This window comes from Nyctibius grandis, chromosome 3 (genome assembly GCF_013368605.1).
Source record: "Nyctibius grandis isolate bNycGra1 chromosome 3, bNycGra1.pri, whole genome shotgun sequence".
NCBI lineage: Eukaryota > Metazoa > Chordata > Aves > Nyctibiiformes > Nyctibiidae > Nyctibius > Nyctibius grandis.
The window spans coordinates 55,205,212-55,223,325 of NC_090660.1; the positions used below are offsets into that span (position 1 = coordinate 55,205,212).

Here is an 18,114-nt window from a genome sequence, read left to right on the forward strand (position 1 = left end):
AGTGGTTTACTGCCCACACTAGGAATTTAATTCCACTACCTCTATGTACTGTAAGTAACACGACTCTCTTGAAAGGGCCTAATTAATGTAAACAAGGTTCTTTGCAGAATAAAGCACTGCTCAGAATAAAGGCTCAAGGATTAGGCTCTAGCATAGCAGCTACAAGCATTTTAAATAAAAAATTTTACAACTGAATTTATTTTTTTCTCTTTCCCTTACAGCACCATCATCCTGCATTTCACAGTCCAACAGCAAGATGGTGGACCAGAACAGCTACTAAAGTAAAAGAACTAGAAAACGGGATGCTAGCTAACTTAAAGAGCTCTATGTGTTCTTTATAAACTGAAAGTGATGATAGTTCTATAAAATTGACTACCAGTATGTAAAAAAAAAAAAATTACCATTCCACATCACATTGTTTGCTTTGTACATACAGAAGCACTGATTTATTTTCTTCTTCTTTATGTGTGTTAACAGCCATACTGGGTCAACCAGAGGTCCATACAACCCATTATTTTTTCTACAACAGTACCAGTAGCAGATGTTTACAAAAAAGTATGAAGAACAGAGGAAATAGAGAGTGAATCTTTCCCCAGCGTACCCTCTTAGCTTCTAGCAATCAATGGCTTTCCTGAGCAATCTCTTCCTCAGCCAGAGACTGCACACAGCCATTGTGTTTTAATAATGAATTTGTCTAGGCCCCATTTTGAACCCATTTATAATTTTGGCTTCACAGCATCTTGAGGCAATGAGCTCCACGATGCAATTATGTGCTGTGTGAAAAATATTTGCTTTTGTTCACTTTAAACCTGCTGCTTAATAGCTTTGTTGGGTGCTCTTGATTCTCTATATTATAAGGAATAATGAATAATTGTTGTTAGCATTGCAGAAGTAACACTGATCTCTGGCACAGCTCAGAGTACCCTAAGGGGGTATTGCAGCAGGCAGGAATGAATGATATTTCACTATCCTGGAAACAAGGTAGAGACTTGGTACTGGAGCTCATAAAGTGGCTCTGTGCCACTTTAAGGATTTCCTTACTCATAGAATCTTTACATAGTTTATTATGTCAACCTTACAGCAGCTGTGTACAGCAGAGTTACACAGAGCATAAAAGCTGAAGTATGAATGGGTGAAGCGAAACTACAAACTGAAAATGCAGAGTTTTACTGTAGTTATTTGTCCAACTTGACCAGAGACACCAATGACAAATAGAAACAGGCGCAGATAAAAATCAAGGCTAAGTGAACAAAAGCTCAGCTGATACTACAGCCTAACACAGAGGACAATGTTCTGAAATACTCTTCAAGCAAACAATACGCTAAAGCATTCTGGCAATGAATAATGGTTGACAGGATGTGGAAGAGCAATACTGGTATCATAAAAGAACTGTCGTATGCAGTCTTTCTCAAGATTACAAAGCATATGTCTCAACTTGACAGTCATGCTTAGATTCAGAGGATCTTGGAAGGACATGAAAATCTAAAAAGAGCTTTGTACTACAAGCTTTTCCGCATCTATTTAAGTCACCTCATTTCTTTCCTAACTATTCATGTGGGATTGGAAGTGGCTGCTTTTACTGTTCTTTCCTGAGTAAGGGATACAGGATCTCACCTACTTGTTTAACATTTGTTATGTTGTACTGGAATTTTGTTGCTTTGTCATCGTTCTTTGTAAGGCAAAGCTTGGAGATTGCTATCTTGTAGATATTTACTGTAAACAATCTGAATGGTAATATTTTCTCACATCAAAGCTCTAAGCTCTGTGATACAAGTATTTAAGCATCAAAGGCAAAGTACTCCTGTTGCCTTCTCCCAGACTAATGACACACTAAAACTTTATGCTTACTTCAGGAACCAGTACTGCACCACATGGAAGCTTCCGCCATCCCAGAGCAAGCACTAGGACGCATTATATTCAGAAGGGAATCCTGTCGTTGTTTGAGTAGGACAGAGACAAAGATCTACAATTTTGCTAAAAAGAGCTTATATCCCCTTTACCTTTGTTAGCAGAAGGCAGCCACAGCTATGTTTGCTTCGGAACAGCCCCAGCCTGCGCATCAAGCAAGATCCTCACTACTTTTGTCTCCCTTTGGTGTGTGGTGTAAGAGTGGAGATAGCCTGTCTCTTCGAGACTCAGACCTCTCTATCGTAGATATAAGAGCTTCTTTTCTGTTATATATTAAGAGCAGTTATTATTGCACAGGCAAGCACCTTAAAGCTAAATGGGTAATAACTGAGCTTAGTTGGTAGATGCGTTTTAACCTTACATAAACACATGCTATCTATTTTTTTTCCACAGATCAAAGCAGCGCATTGTCAGTCATGAATCTTTTTAAGATCTTAAGGGGAAGAAACTGCGCCATTTTGGTGGGCAGCCATTCAAGCTTCGTCACCATTACATGAACATGTCTAAACTATGATGTGTCTGATGCCCCTGGTGTTGCTTCCATTTACGTGAATGGTAAAATGTAAAACAGGAAAGAATGTATATCAAAAGCAACTTTAAAACAGTCCCTTACATCCCTTTAAAACCAACTGGACTTAAACACATGCTTACGGTCTTCTCTGCCTTGGACTTCAAATCATGCTGTAAACCCAAACCTTTCAGCTCTTGTGCGTGGGTTTGTGGTGAGTGACTCTGGTCTGCTGTTTCTGTCTTCTGAAGAAGTGTCAATACTGTGAATTTTCACCAGTCCTGAACTGAGCTGTAAACCCAGTAACTCCAGTAATTTTACAAGGTTGATGCTGCCATCATGTCATTTCTGAAATACTGACTCTCACTGACAGTATTTCACAAGTCCCCAAAGCCAGCCTGCTTTTCCTTCTGCCCACCTTCTGGGCTGCTTTGTTTCCACAGGTACTCCAGTCTTCCCATCAGCTTTGGCCTGGGAGCCAATTTTATCCCATAGTTGCCCTGCTCACCTTTGTCTCTGCCTAACCAAGATGCCTGCATCTTCTTATGGCTGTTTGGCAGATTATGTCCTCTTCACCTCTCAGATGACTTGCTGAGGACCCAGGGCTATGTAACGGCTAATTAATAAGATTGATGCAGAGCCAAGCAGTTGGAGAACAGCAGAAGCCCCATAAGAGTGTAGGCAGCGGCATCACTGAGATCCCGCGTGATGGGTAACTGGGGGACAGCTATCACGCCAAGACAGAGGCGATGGCAGGAAACCAGCAGGAGAGAAAGGAGGCTTGCCAACCCCCTTGTCTGCCCAACTACGGCCCATCAGATTTTCAGTGGACTTAACATTTCCCACAGAATCTTTTGGGCCCATCAAATCAGTATGTTGCAACAAAAAAAATCATTCCTGCTAGAAAATGCTGATCCTCTGTTCCATTGACAGGACAATTACTAAAGCACTACAGGAAACGTGTAAGAAGAGGTTTTGTATCCCAGTTAGAAAACTTCTTAAAAGATACATTGAGCCACAGGCTACATAAAAATACAAATTTTCATCTCCTGAAAAATTTATAATGTCTATTTTAACTTATTTAAAACAAATGCATTATAGAAAATAATGCATATTTTAGGTATGCTGTGGATAAACTGCTGCTAAATGAAAACTCCTAATAGCTAAATTATGCTAATTTGATTTGAAAACTGTTTCTCTCACTTCACAAACAGCCAATAATAATGCTTTGGTTGTGAAACCAGCAACAGACTAAAATGCCTAATTGTTTGAAGTGAATAAATACAATGCATAGAAAACACATAGGGTGTATATATAATTTTTAAAGAATAGATTATAATTGCATTTAACATAATTTCAATAATTTAAAATGGAATAACTACATGATTGATTTTTTATGTCTTTTTAAAGGGCACTAATAAAATATGAAGGAGGTAAGGAGGCTTATATGAGTAGGAAGTAATGAATAATATCTTGAACATTAAAGCACAATATATTATTCTGTGCACATAAATTGGACCAATTCATTTTTGCAGCTGCAATGAAAAAAGTATGGTACATCAGCAGTTTTCCAAAGTAAATAACATGTTAACTGAAGAAGGGATTACAGATTCTGATCAAATATTCAATGTCTTATTTGAATAATTAATAAGTCAGTCTGGTGCAAATATGCAGCATATAGCCTGGAATGTTGCAAAACTTTTTCTTTCTTTCAAATCATACTTGTCACTAGCATTTAGAAAGTTTAACCTATCACCTTATTGCTTTGAGCATCAAAGCCATTCTTGCGGATTTCCCTCTGGAAATTCATGTTATGAGTGAAATTAAGTTCAGTGGCTTCATTTAGTTTCCTGCTGTGGTGTTCAATAGCCCATAATGATGCATAGGTTGGCTACATCTGAAACTATACCCTAATTTCAAAAGGTACAGAGAGAGCATAGATTTGGTACTAGCAAAAGCACAGTAGCAAGATCACTCAGCACAAATGACTTGCCTAACAGACAACTAGAGTAATGTGTATTCTGAGAAGTCTGCTTAGTACAGTTTGACTGTTTCTCAACCTGTGGCTGCCAAAGGGGTGGAAGACAAGACAGGCTGGAGAATAACGGTGCAACAGATTTCACATCCCAAAACAGTGGAGTGATGTGTGAGTGTTGGTTATTAAAAGAATAAGCATACAGTTCTGTGTACATCCAAACATGAGGAAGCAGTAAGATGGAAAAGGTTAATTCTTCCCATTAAAATTACATAACCCCTGTGTTAATTACTTGGACTCATCAGACGTGGATACTGGATTTCCAAAGATCTGCTTGGTGTCAAGCTGACAACAATCAGTGAAACGTGGAACTTTTATTGCTCCAATTTGACACTGCAAATGCCCACAAATCTTTCCAGAATAAATTGAGAATGATTTTGCAATGCCTTCAGAGAATAAAAGATCCTGATGATGGAGTCATAAGTCAGGAAAAAGGGGAGCAAAATTAAAACAAGTTTTGAAAGACTGCTGTGGCAGCTGGACCCAAGATGGGAAAAAACCCACAACTTTCTAAAGCAGATTGAAACTTTATTGCCATGGGATAATGAAGGACAAGGGGCACATCCACAAAACTGCATGCCACAGCTAAAATGATTCCATTTTAAATGCTTAAGTAGACTCACTCATAAAGGATCAGGAATAACATCAGAGGTGCTTATCATGCTTTACATTACTTTTTAAATTGCAGCCCAGCTATGCTGAAATATGAAATGAATGTCTGCTAAATATCTGAACATGGAAAACACTCCCAAGGCATCTTCAGGACCATGAGAACTGACAGGTTACAGCCCATTTTTTATTGCTGATAGATTTTTGTATTCATTCATATGTTTGCCACCACACACACCAGGACTACCAGACTCAGTAGAGGCAGAGAACAACTAAAATAGCTGCCAGAGCTCCTACATAAGAACAACCTGCATTCAGTTTATCCGTCCAATTGATCAGCTTAAGCATCTATATTGCACAACTTTTGAGTGGATCAATACCACCAGTCTCTGTTTTAACTGCTTATAGGAATACAATGGTCATGAAAGATGCACTTAAAAGCTACCAGGCTTTCCTTAGGACACAGTCTAAACTTTACATACAAGACTGAGTCTGCTAGACTCTCGTGGAGAAAAACATTGGGCTGAATTAGGCGTCCTTGTTCTTGTTAGGCATCCTTGCTGCCTGAGATCATATACAGTTCAGACTGTTCAAGCTACTAATAAGAAGAAAACAGGAGGTTCACACACAAATAAATCACAGACTGATCAGTACCAAAAATAGCTGTGTCACAGTATGAGAAAACAGCTGCCTACACCCCACTGAGAGTAATCCTAAAGATACTGGAAGCGTTCTAGTCTATACACCTCTGCAATTTTATTATTCAAACAGATAAAAACCCAAAGCCTTTCTAATGAAGCCATGACCTGCCTAAATCTATAATCTGCGGTAAGAATAAATTCTAATTAAACCTGCTTAAACAAAAACAAATTACAAGGCTGTTTCTGCATATACCTGCACTTTTACTTAAATTAGAGGAGAAGGCATTTAGGAAGAGTGGGAGAAGGAAACAATGTGATTTAGAAAGTCCTGGGACACCGTGATCACTGGGCCGTTAGCCACACTTCAGCGTAGGGCAGTGTCACGTGAACGATATTATGCACTGTGATAGCACTTCTCATACATTTGAAATCTGCTGACAACAGAAATTCACAGGTATTAAGGATAGGTTCAGAATTGCATAAAACTGGCTGACACACCAGCAGACATTCAGCAAACTGTCTCTCCTTTGAACTGAAAAAAAACCCAGACAAACTCTTATTAACTGTCATTCAGCTAAAACTGTTGACAACTGATTCTTGCTGATCAACTGGAAGTCACCCATTCTGCTATGAGACTTATTAAAGAATTGAAGGGATATTGAATGCACTGGGAAGTTGTGTCACTAACAACATAGGGTATTTACTAGTGAATGTAGTTTCTGGTTTGGGATGACTTTATTTCAAGCATTTCGTATTGATCTGGAGTACCTTAGGGTTTCCAAACCAAAACATGCTTCGTGGACATGGCAGCTGCTTATTTTTACTATTGCTTTTGACCTCCTGAGATATGATCTCCCCAGTGCTGAGGCTTCCAGTGTCCAAGAGTCTGGGATAAACCCAACCAGGAACAAGTTACCTGGAATTCATGTAAGACTGCTGCAGATCCCACAGCAATTTGAAGGAACACAGTCTGAACACAGTCTTCTGAACGCAGTCTTTTTATAAAGGAGAAAAACCTGTCTCATGTTTTTATAAAGGACCTTTATATCAGCTTTAGTTGTGGTTATCCTTCACTGTGCATGGGAGAGAAGACTCATACTGTCTATAATCATACCACTGCAACTTTCCAGTATTAAAGATTCAACTGGGCATTCAGGTGACCATTCTGAGCCCCATCTAAACAGATGAAACTTCACAAAAAATAATAGCAATGAGCTCTACAGATGAATATTTCCCACAATTTTCCATATTGTTTTCACAGGACAAATTACCACTATATTACTTCTGTTTCTATTTCTGTTATATTTACAATCCCTAATGAGTTTTCTCATTATTACAAAAATAGAGAGACAGTTACCTTCTCTCAGTTCTGGAGCATGCAGATGTTGTCCTTTGTGTATTTACACTGTGGACTAATGCCCCCATTCCCACCCAATGTCCCAGAGTCTTTCTGCTTTCTTTGTAATTTGTGTCTTGTGGGATAGAAAATAACCTGCATTGATTGTGGTATTGACTGTCTCAGCTGGTGCTGCAGAATATCAAACAAAATCAGAGAAAAAGGCACGATAAAAACGTACAGGTTGGAGGTGAGACAGGCCAGTTGCTGTCACAAGGAACATACAGAAAAAGCAGCACCAGGTGGGTCTTGCCAGTGGCTATATCAACACAACATCAAGAAAATACTTATTTTTCCTACTATTTTCAAGATTTCAGAACAGGACCTCAGAAGTACAGGGCTTAGCAGTGTCAGGTGGCAGCAAATTTGTCTTCCAGCTGGAACCAAAGAGAAAGAAAAGCTGCGACTGGAGGACTGGGTTGGAGTGACAGGATTCTAGTCTGTTATGCCTTTGCATGACAGCAGAAAATGGAAACTATATCTGTCCTAGGTCAGACATTTATCTAACAGGGGTCTGGAGAAAACAAAACCTTAAGTGGAAACCTATGGGGTAAACTTCCTCCATGAAAAATTTCCACTTGTCTGTAATATCTTCTGCCCCCCTAAACAAGGATCTGTATTTCTGCTGGTTTTAGAGAGGTTTTTTCCTATTTTATTTCTTAAAACCTTTTTCTATTTACCCCAGGTATTTCACTGGCCAGTAGTACACTGCGTGAAAAACCGTGGGTTTTTTTGACTATCAGCCCATCTACTTGCCTATCTTCCGAAGTTCCATTTCAATTAACATATATTGGTATGAAGATAGGATTTCTTTCAGACCCCCAATTATTCTCAACGCTCACCTCCAAATCCTCTTTGAATTATCAGGTTTTTTTTATGATCACCTTTGACCACAATCCCCCAAGGTATAACTGAACAGTGACCATGACCAGATAACCTGTTTTAAAATGCTTCTACTGATCTATAATAGGTGCTAAGAAGTGCTAAACTGAAATGAATTGTTTAACATACATCAGGTAATATATTTCATGGTCCTAACCTTGATAGGCCCTCTGAGACTGTATCCTCATAGGTATCCATCTATTTAACTGCAGTGATCTAGAGATTAAACAGTGACATTGGTGCAACCCCTCAGAGTGGAGACCATGCAGCATAAAAGGGGCATGATCGGTGCAGTTTATCTTGACAATATATAACTTCACTGTATTAGGAATAGTATTGGTTTAACGATATTAGTATAAAATAATTTCCTGACTGAAACAGTTAACTGCCTCAAAACCTTGAGAAAGGATGTGTGTGACAGGAAGGGAGGAGAGGGAAGACGAGAGAGACAGTGGGGGTAAAGGCCTTAAAGTTAAAGCTACATGGAGGAACCTTTTTTTAAACTCTGTTATTGACACAGTCCTGTTAGCAACAGTAAATGAGGCTGATATGAGCAGGATACTCTTTGCAAATCCTGGCTTTTCAAAGGAACCTCCGGTTTTGAGATAATGGAAACTCAGAACTCCCTGTCATGGAACATAATGTGAAATTGATTTTGCAAGGCTTTATCTACGCAAAGTTGCACTGGTTTAATTAAAGGTGTGTTTTTAAATCAATTCTGTTAAACCAGTCCAAGCTCCTGTATGGACACTCTGAAATCGATTTGAAACTGTCTTATGTTAACTAACCTTAATTTGGCAAAGAAACAATTTACACTGAACAGGCATCAATTTTTGCTGATCCAAAAACAGGGTTAAAAATAAATCATTTAAAATGGTAAGATTTTGATGAATTTCTCTGTTTCTGCGTTAGCTACACCAAGCTATGCTGGCCTCCAGTAGCCTAGTCCATCTGTTTAGGAAGGAGATGAACTTGCTTCTCTGCATCTACGTGTTTATGGCTTTTTAACAGATACATGTCCTTGCGAAATGATACAGTTTAAAGCACTGTGAAACTAGGGTGTCTAAAACCAAAAGGTGGCAGTGTAAGTAGAAAGAAGCGATGAATTGTAGAGATCACTTTCACCCTCCTTTTCTACTTTGTTTCTGTGATGCAGAATGGCAATAAGCAATGAGCCTCCTTCATGATCAGTAAAAGCTGTCTCATGCTGTAGAACCGGGGAGCAGCTTAAATAACCCACAGTTAATGTAGGGGTGCATGTGAAATCAGGCCAATGTTATCCTGTCAGTCTAACATTGCTGGAACCAAGCCAAAATCTCTCCTTTCTGAAGGGTCTGGCAGGGGATAGAAAGGATTTTAAAGATCTACTGCAGACTAGCCGTGTGGAAATTTCCCCGAGTTTAAGGATTTCTGTGCAATCCCTTCCAATCATTCACACTCCACTAGGCCGCAAATGAAGGTCTGCATTTGAGTCCACAACTTATAGAAACACATCCATGTTATTTCCACACCTGAGAAACACATGGGAAAATGGGCAGTGAACTTGTTACCGATGTGCCACGAAGGACACGCCTGTATTTGCTCCCTTTCTACAGGCACAGCTAGACACAGAATCAGAAGCTGCACTGCTACATCCAAGAGGCAGGGCCTGATCCTGCTCTAGAGAACAGGAGCCTTCGCACGTGCCATCACAGGAACAGGGCCAGGCTGCGTGATGTCTCCCTGCTGATATTCAACCAAAGCCTTTTCAGTGATGAGAGCCAAAGTATCTCAGCTCCTCCCAGAAGGAGAATGAAAGGGCACAATCCTGCAAAGTACAGTGTTCCCCCAAGCCCCTGTGTATTGGGAGCTAAAGATACTCAGGATCTCAAGTGGGTAAATCACAATGCAGAGTTGAGCAGCAAGTGACTAAGTACCAGCCTGCCGTTGCTTAAAGATGACTTTTCAACCTTGATCCTTTGTGTCAGTTATGTTACTCCAAAAACTCGTGCATGAAGCCAACAGGACTTAAAACTACATAGATGTGCTTAGATTGTGAACTATAGCCCTAACTATTGAGAATAGTGGCCCTAATTATTAAGTTTTATTTTAAAGCACTTAAAACTATGCACGACAGTAAGTGCTCTGTATCCTTGCACTCCTCTGAAGTGCTGCTAACAGGTAATGTGCTACTTTACTTTCTGTTCAGTTCAACAGATTTATTTTCAGAATGAATCCTGTGTGAATTTCTCCTGAATCAAACTTTTTCCCTGGTGAGACTATACAATCCTGCTGTCTTGTTAGAGCAAAAATAATCTATGAGACTTCATTCAAAACAAATCCCCTGCCAAACTATTTCTTCCTCTTCGACAGTTATCCTTCTGATAATTTACAAGGAAAAAATTCTTTCGTTGTCTAGTTCAACCTTGTAAAGAGGACAGTATCAGTCTGACAGCTGTGTAAACAAAGAGATTCGCAGTCTTAGCAGTGCTAGAATATATTGGGCAGTTTTTCATCGCATATGGAGGAAAAACAGCAATACTGCAGTAGTTCAACGGAAAAAAACCAAAGATATGGCTAGTTATGGTTCATTATGATTACAAACAATTTCCGTACATAAAGAGGACTTTTTCAAATGCAGCTGCAGTATTTTAAGTCTCCCTTTCCTGTTACTATTAATAAACTGCACCCTAATGTATTGCGTGTACTGGCATTAGTCAGGACTACACCTACTGTAGTAGTCTGCATCCCATTACTGTAGTGTAATGGGATGCCATTCAACAGCTTGGTAAGCTCAAAATTAAGTGATTTTCCTGGAAACTGTTTCTGAGCAGCTTCACTTGATCTGCTGCCGTTAAAAAGCCATGTCATTGGTTGCATTATAAATTCTATTTTACAGTTTTCCTTTTTTTTTGTAAATTAATTGTAGCTTTCCTCTAGGCTTAGTGCTGATATGAAAGGTTTTGGCTGATGAGCAAATCTTTTCCAAAGACAAGAATTTTCAATTCTATCATTTTTAAATGACAGTGGCATAAAAATTTTTAAATGACAGTGGCATAAAAAACCTCACAGGAACAAACTTGTTTAAGTCAGCTACACAAATGAAAGTTGACAAGTGATTAGCTCCTTCTGGGAATGAATTGTTTTCTACATTTTAGAGGAAAAAAATGTCATCGGTGACTTTGGAAGTAGCCTGAAGCATGGGTTTTGGAAGCCTAATACTACAAATACCATTGTAAACAAATACCATTGTAAACAAATACTACAAATACCATTGTAAACAATTACATATTTAAGCGATTGTTATAACATGGAGTTGGCATGACAAAGCGCAAACTTCAAAAAAGCACCATCTCTGGTAAAATGCAAGCAGTAGGCACACTTGTAAAAACCCAGCAATGTACTAGTAATTGCATTAGCCATCCTGAAGGACCTACAACAGCGAATACATCAGTTCCTACCTTTAAAACTTAAGCATGGTATATTGAGCCTCTAGGGCAGCGTGCACTTGTACATGCCCAGAAAGAGAAATTGTTCCTTGCCCTACAGGGTGGAAGTAATTCAAATGACTTTTACCGGTTGTCCTCTTCCCTTCTCTTTCTGTCAGGTGAAAGAATGAGAAGGGATCTTGTTTTTGCTGGCTTCTACTTTGAAAAGATAGAGTTAAAATTGAATCTGTACCATTCTGCTTCTCACTGGCTATGTCAGAGTCACATTACAGTAAGACCCATTTACACCTGTTCCTCTGATTTCTCACATTCTAGTTTTCAAGAAAAGGGAATTTAGGACTGTGTACTGGCTTGGAGATGCAGTGCAATTTGGACAGGTTCCTCAAGCGGACAAATGGACAGGACAGGTTCCTCAACTGGACAAACGGACAGAACCACATATAGAGGTAGATACAGGCTCTGACAGGTATAGCCTACTCCTGGAAATGGGGGGTGATGGGCTGCTGGTGATCATTATTTGCTTCCTAGACCACATGGCAGGGAATGTTTTTTCTTTTTTAAATTTAATCACATCATCTTGGATCATAGTCTATATATTGTATGAAAAGTTAACAGGGTATTTCAGAGGTCACAGCTTCAAGTCTGCCTACAGATCAGACCCCACAAGTTCTTATGCAGTGTATCTTCCTACCTGACCAATCAAAATTATCTCATGAATTCTCATACACTCCTATGACAATTCTGACAATTTATAGTTCAACCCTGCGGATCAATCTTGTGTATTTTTCCTCTGTGAAGTAATATATTTATGTTACTTGATTTTTGGGTTCAAATCCACTGAATTGTAATCTTGTGGGAAACTACTCACTGTAGACATCTTATCAACCCATATTAGAGTCTTCCTGTATGTGAGAATCATTCACAAGAATAAACTCCTTAAAATATGAGCTAAAAGGCAGAGAAGAGTGGACAAAGGACATACATTTTTACACCCTAACAATTAAAATACTGGACCTAAGCAGATTTTAAAGGGTTTCAAATCCTCCCCCACATTAGATAAGGAACACAGGCTGACAAGTCTCTGTTCATTCAAATATATGATTTGCATGAGGAGTGGTGTGATCTTGAGACTCTTCAGCAAAACTAAGCTTTTGAAGTCAGGCATAATACTACCCTTAATTTTGAGCATGAGAGCAAGTTCTGCTTGTTTTTCGCTTTTTTCTCTTAGCAAACTGATTCATCTCACAAGGAAGACAGGATCTGCAGTGCAATGTGCAGTGTTCCTATAGTATTTGCCAGGATAAAGTGGTCATGACATTTAAAACCAACATGGTAACAGGGAGGAACAGGTCACTCTAGCATGAAATGAAGAAACAGAAGTTGAATCAAAAAAAAAAGAAAAAAGAGAGACTATAAGTTCATATGAAAAATAATGAGGATTAGAGATAGCCTCCAGCTAGCGGGAAACTGTTCAGGCACCACAGAATAAATTTTATAGCCCTACAGGCCTCTCTGAAGATTTGCGCACTTCCTCTCCATGATGAATACTATTATTCCAAGAACTACTGATTGTAGAGCTTGATTTCTAAGCTAATATTGTGTTAAGTATAACTGTGGTTAGACAATCTGTGATGTAGAACTTTGGAAAAAAGCTATAAGCTTCAATAGTAAAAGAAAAATATGGCAAGTTCTGGGAGAGTGCTAGTGGACCTCATTTTTGAATACACAGCTTTATGCAATTAGAATTAGGCAGAGATTTCCAAGAAAGGTTTTTGTGTCTCACTCCTCATCCTGTCTGGTTACACTCAGAAAATTTGCTCACTGTAGAGATTATCCTTTCCATTCAGTATTTTCCCTCATACAGCAGCTGGCTTACTTGGTTGAGTAATTATTTTTCCTGTTCTGTGGTACAGGTAGCAGACAGATAAAGCCAACAATGCAGAAGACATAAGAATCAGATCATTAGACCTGACACTTACTTCATACTCCTCTTTGAATCCATAGCCTTCTGCACACTTCATTTGCGTGATGTGCTGTAGCAAGTCAGCTACACGGATGGCTGGATGAAGCTGTCCGGTCTGGTAGGGCACATCCACTGGATCTCGCTTCTTGTAGGTATGGGATTGGACCAGGCTGCTTGTGTCACTGACCATTGTATGGGTTTCATCTAGAAAAAGAGTACCTCATAATGTACTGGTTCATTTTCACTTATTTAATAGAAATATCAATTACACAGATTTCTAGAGGAATGGCAGAAATCTGACACCATCAGTATTGCTTCTGTCTGTGAAGTCTACACCAGAAGAACATTAAAACCATGGAGCAGTTTACACAGGGAAATTGCAAGACTGATTGGAATGAGGCAAAGTCCATGGTTCTACAATGGAAGCATTGCAGAGCAGTCCGAACTCTAATATTGTTTTAAATATCACTAGCTGATTACAAACAGGTTTTAAATCAGGCATTTAGTTCTAAACTGCATCGAAGTTTCATTCTGAAACTTCAACAAGTCCCATGGCATGAAAGTGGACTTGTATTCTTCTTAGATTACTGAACTGCTATATTTTACACTGCAAATTTAGAGCAAATGTTTGGAGTGAGCAAAATAAAAAGATGCACAAAATGGCTTATGGTTTCATCAAGCTAGGACTGCAATGGAAATGTAGATCTGATACAACATTTGGAGACAAACTATGAGAGGACAAACGCAAAGGATCATCTGATCAGGAAAAATGTCTTGACTGGCTGCTGAACATGCTTTAGGACCACGGTATATCATGAGCCATCACATTAGGCATGGAATGTTATATGTCAACTGACATGCAAGCCAACAAACAGGAGAACCCAGTGGGCTGGTTAAAATTTTTATGAGACACATACTCTCCCAACCCTCCACATGTCTTCCATGGGGCAAATGGGCAACTTACCATTGATTGGCACTTTTAAGAAGATACATATCAGGAGAAAAAAAAGAGGAGGAGAAAAAGGAAACAGGGCATAAGCAACAGTACTACATTAATAATTACAGGTAATTTTATGTTTGTAATTTAGTCTTCACAGAGTGATCTCCTAAATGAGTCAGGTTCTGATCTCAGTTTCACAGTATAAATAAAATGTACTGAAACCAAGGTATCTTACTGTGAGTCAATTCACACAGATGCAACTGAGATCAAAACTTATACTTAGCAGTAAATAGACAGATGTGAAAGTGCACTCTACCTAAGGAAGCAATATGACTTTCTTCCCGTTTAGATGGAATTTAAAAAATTTGTTCAGATTTGACAAGAGAAAAAAACCCAACAAATTCTAAGGTCCAGGTAATAAATATCTTTTCTGTTTACCCAAATAATAATTTTACATATCTCAAAGAGTTTTTGATTTTTAGCTGAAATTGTAAATGTGGTGCTTTGACTTATTCAAACTACTTCTCACTGGCTGCTCACTAAACATAGCAAGGGGTTTATAAAAATAATATATTTATTAAGAAATTATTACTTTGTAAAATATGTTGTATGAAAGGGAAGCATTAAAATAATATTTCCACATTCATAAGTTAGATATATTATAGCAGAAAGTTCCACAAATACTTGGGATGAAAAGGTCCCAGATTGTCATGTACACACCAAGAATACTACCACACCTCATGAAAGGTGACATTCTGGTCTTAGTTATACCACTGAAAATTGATGTTAAAGCCACAAAGCTCAACGAATCGTATTTCAAGGATGATTTTAGGTTCTCTCAATTCACACTGATACTAAGACACATGAAATCTGGTCCTCAGTAAGCATACAGTCAATATGAACTGTGCATTTAAACCTAAACAAAAAATTACAGAGAAAAAAATTATGGGTATGAGTATGGGCATTTCACTACTTTTCCTGTCAGTTTGCTAACCTGATCTAATGCAGAGGAAAGGGATTAATCTTTTAGTCATAAAGTTTGACAGCTTTTGTCTCATATGTGATAAAATTGTACTGCAAAGCACCTTGGGATGCATGGCATGAAGCGTGGTATACAAGTGTAGGTACAGTATGTTGCTGTTGAAATGACACCTGAAAACTACAATGTGGTTAAGACACAAAAGACAAAAAAAGTGTAGGAAGTTGATCATGATTTTTTGGGTGGCTTATTTAAATTTTAGAAACAGTTTAGAAAACTTGGGGTTTTTTTTCAAACTACAGAATTCCTTGTAACACTGACTGTTAGTAACTAAGATGAAGGCAAAGTTATCAGATAGCAGGGTCTTGTGCTATGAAAACAGCAGTTTAATCCTTATGATTTTTTTTCCTGTGAGCTCCTTTGTTTTAGACTAATTTTCCTCTCTCCATTTCTTTATCACTTATAGCTGCATTAATACTATTTTTCTTTCTTTGGGAGTGATCTTTTAAGTTGTTTTAAATAAAGGGCTTTCAGTCCTTGGTGTACATGGTACATTAGGAGCCACGTATATTATAGTTTTCTGCTTTGCCTTTGAGCACTGTAGCATGAGCATTTCAGGCATAAGAGTCCACTGTTTTTCAAAGGGTGAGCTCCTCCAGATACAGTGTTCACATGCAACGGGAAGTTTGTCCTACAGCTGCAGTTGTTCTACTCTCTGCTTACTCATTCCCATAGACCTGTACAATGCTCATTAAATAATATATTTATTTACTAGTTATGCAAACTCATGGCATGGAAGGTATCTGGAAACCCAGCCCAATATCTTTTCTGGGTTAGGACTCTTCTTTCTCCAATTTCAGAAATATGCACATCGCTGATACAAGACAAACATGGGCTACACTCATGCTTGGCAACTATAAATTTAGCCAGTTATGTAAAGTGTTCTTTTTAATCTCAGGCTTTCACTTATGTTATTAGGCTAAGCACGAAAGTTTTCCCTCAAATGTAAGAAAATCTCCTCATATCTAAAACTGAGAATTCAGACTGTTGCCTTTTGCATCAGTTAAAAAGTTCACCACTAACTATCAGTCTTATTTTTTTTCAATTGGCTAAGAAGTTTCTAATTTGCATGAATAGTCCAAAGATCTTGCTGTACATAAATTTGGAAATGGTAAGTGTTTTGTGGCCTTTCTAGCAGATTTTGAAATCTAAACTCAATCATTCACTGAACATGTACCCTTCCCAGGAGGTCACACTGAAAAATTCACTTAGTTCTAACTATAGGCATGACTCTGCAGTCTAACACAACTTCTCTGGACATTGGAAGACAGCAAAAGCAGGTATTAGTTGCAATTAAAACCCAGCATTTTTGTTAATAGCTATATTCCTCTACCGACTCAAGCATAGCTAATTTGATTTACCTCAGATAAAACACTGTTCCTATACAGACAGTCATAAACACATTTTGTGAGAGAAATTTGGTCTGAATGGAACACCACTCATAAAAGGATGCTAAATTTTTAACATGTAAGGTTACAAAAATATTCATTCTCCACAGCAAAATAGCTGGAAGATTTTCTGAGATAAGTAAGCACAGGTTGCTGTAGTAGACCAAAAAATACATACTTAGCTAATTCAAGATTTTACAGACTTAGTAAAAGCAAAGAACTTTTTTTCCAGTGTGTGTTTGTCTGATATCTGAATTACTTGCTTAGAGATTATTTCTTGTGGAAAAAAAAGCTAACAAATAATTTTACCATCATCATTATATAGCAAAGGATCACAAAAAAACCCCATTAACCAAAACTTAATAATTCAGATAGGAAATCTCAAAGTTTTTCTACTGATAATAGTACTTTTCTCCTTGCCCACCCACAAGGTCAGAAAGAACATCTACTGGATGAAGCGTTGAATGAATGCTAAAGCACACAAAAAAAAAATCTAACATCTCAGGCAGTTAAAAGGCACTGCAAATTTCATTTGCATGCAGATTATCACATTGTTACAGTCACTACCGGTACCTTCTTCCAAATTTACATAATGTATAAAAACGCACAAATTCCTTCTCCAAGTTATCACACTGAAATGCACTGCGCTAAATATTCTTTCATAATAACAAACTTTCAAGATCACCTTCCTAAACTTCTGCTTCTTATATGCTTCTCATTACTTTTACTTAAGCTTGTTTAATTTACAGTTTAAGGGCAGGAATCAGTTAAGGGGTCTTACACTTTTACAGTGATTTGAAGAAAAAGGAGGAGAAAGAAAAACATTTGTTATATCAATCACTGTAAAAACAGTAAATAGATAGGCTTAACATTGGAGTTTGAATTCTTGCTACAGTCCACTGTTCTATTTTGACTTACTATTTTTAAAAAATCTCCCTGTTTAGTTTAAAGTTAATATGGGAAGGAGGTGTACATGGATACAAGCCACAAAGCAGTTAGAGTTACTTAAGAATTGAAAATGCAATAGCGCCTCATGCTTATTGTTTTATCACTGTGCAGAAACATCTCTCTTTTTGACATTGGACAATAGCAGGTTTTCCTAAATTCCCAGTGGAAATGCTTTACACTTTAACTGTATGTTTTTGACCTACAGTTTTACTGTTTTATTTCCTTCCTGTGCCATGTGATGCATAATGAACTATATACTCTAGGTGTCATGTTGTCACGGTTTAAAGCTGGGCCAGCTATTAAACCTGTGGCAGATGCCCTCTGTTATCCCCCACCCCTCCCCCCAAAGGGAAAGGGAAAGGGAAAAGGGAGAGAGACTTCCGGGTTGGAAAGTTAAAACAGTTTTAATAAACTATAATAATGAAAAAG

The 18,114-nt window shown here is 38.2% G+C and overlaps 1 protein-coding gene across 9 annotated transcripts in view; it reads right to left on the reverse strand.

Moving 5' to 3' along the window:
* PTPRM (protein tyrosine phosphatase receptor type M) overlaps window positions 1–18,114 on the reverse strand; it is a 522,696-nt gene that overhangs the window by 80,409 nt on the left and 424,173 nt on the right. For all 9 annotated transcript variants that reach the window (XM_068397302.1, XM_068397300.1, XM_068397299.1 and 6 more), the window contains one exon: window positions 13,387–13,574. In XM_068397302.1, coding sequence (XP_068253403.1) covers window positions 13,387–13,574 — 188 coding nt within the window. The remainder of the gene's footprint in view (window positions 1–13,386; window positions 13,575–18,114) is intronic.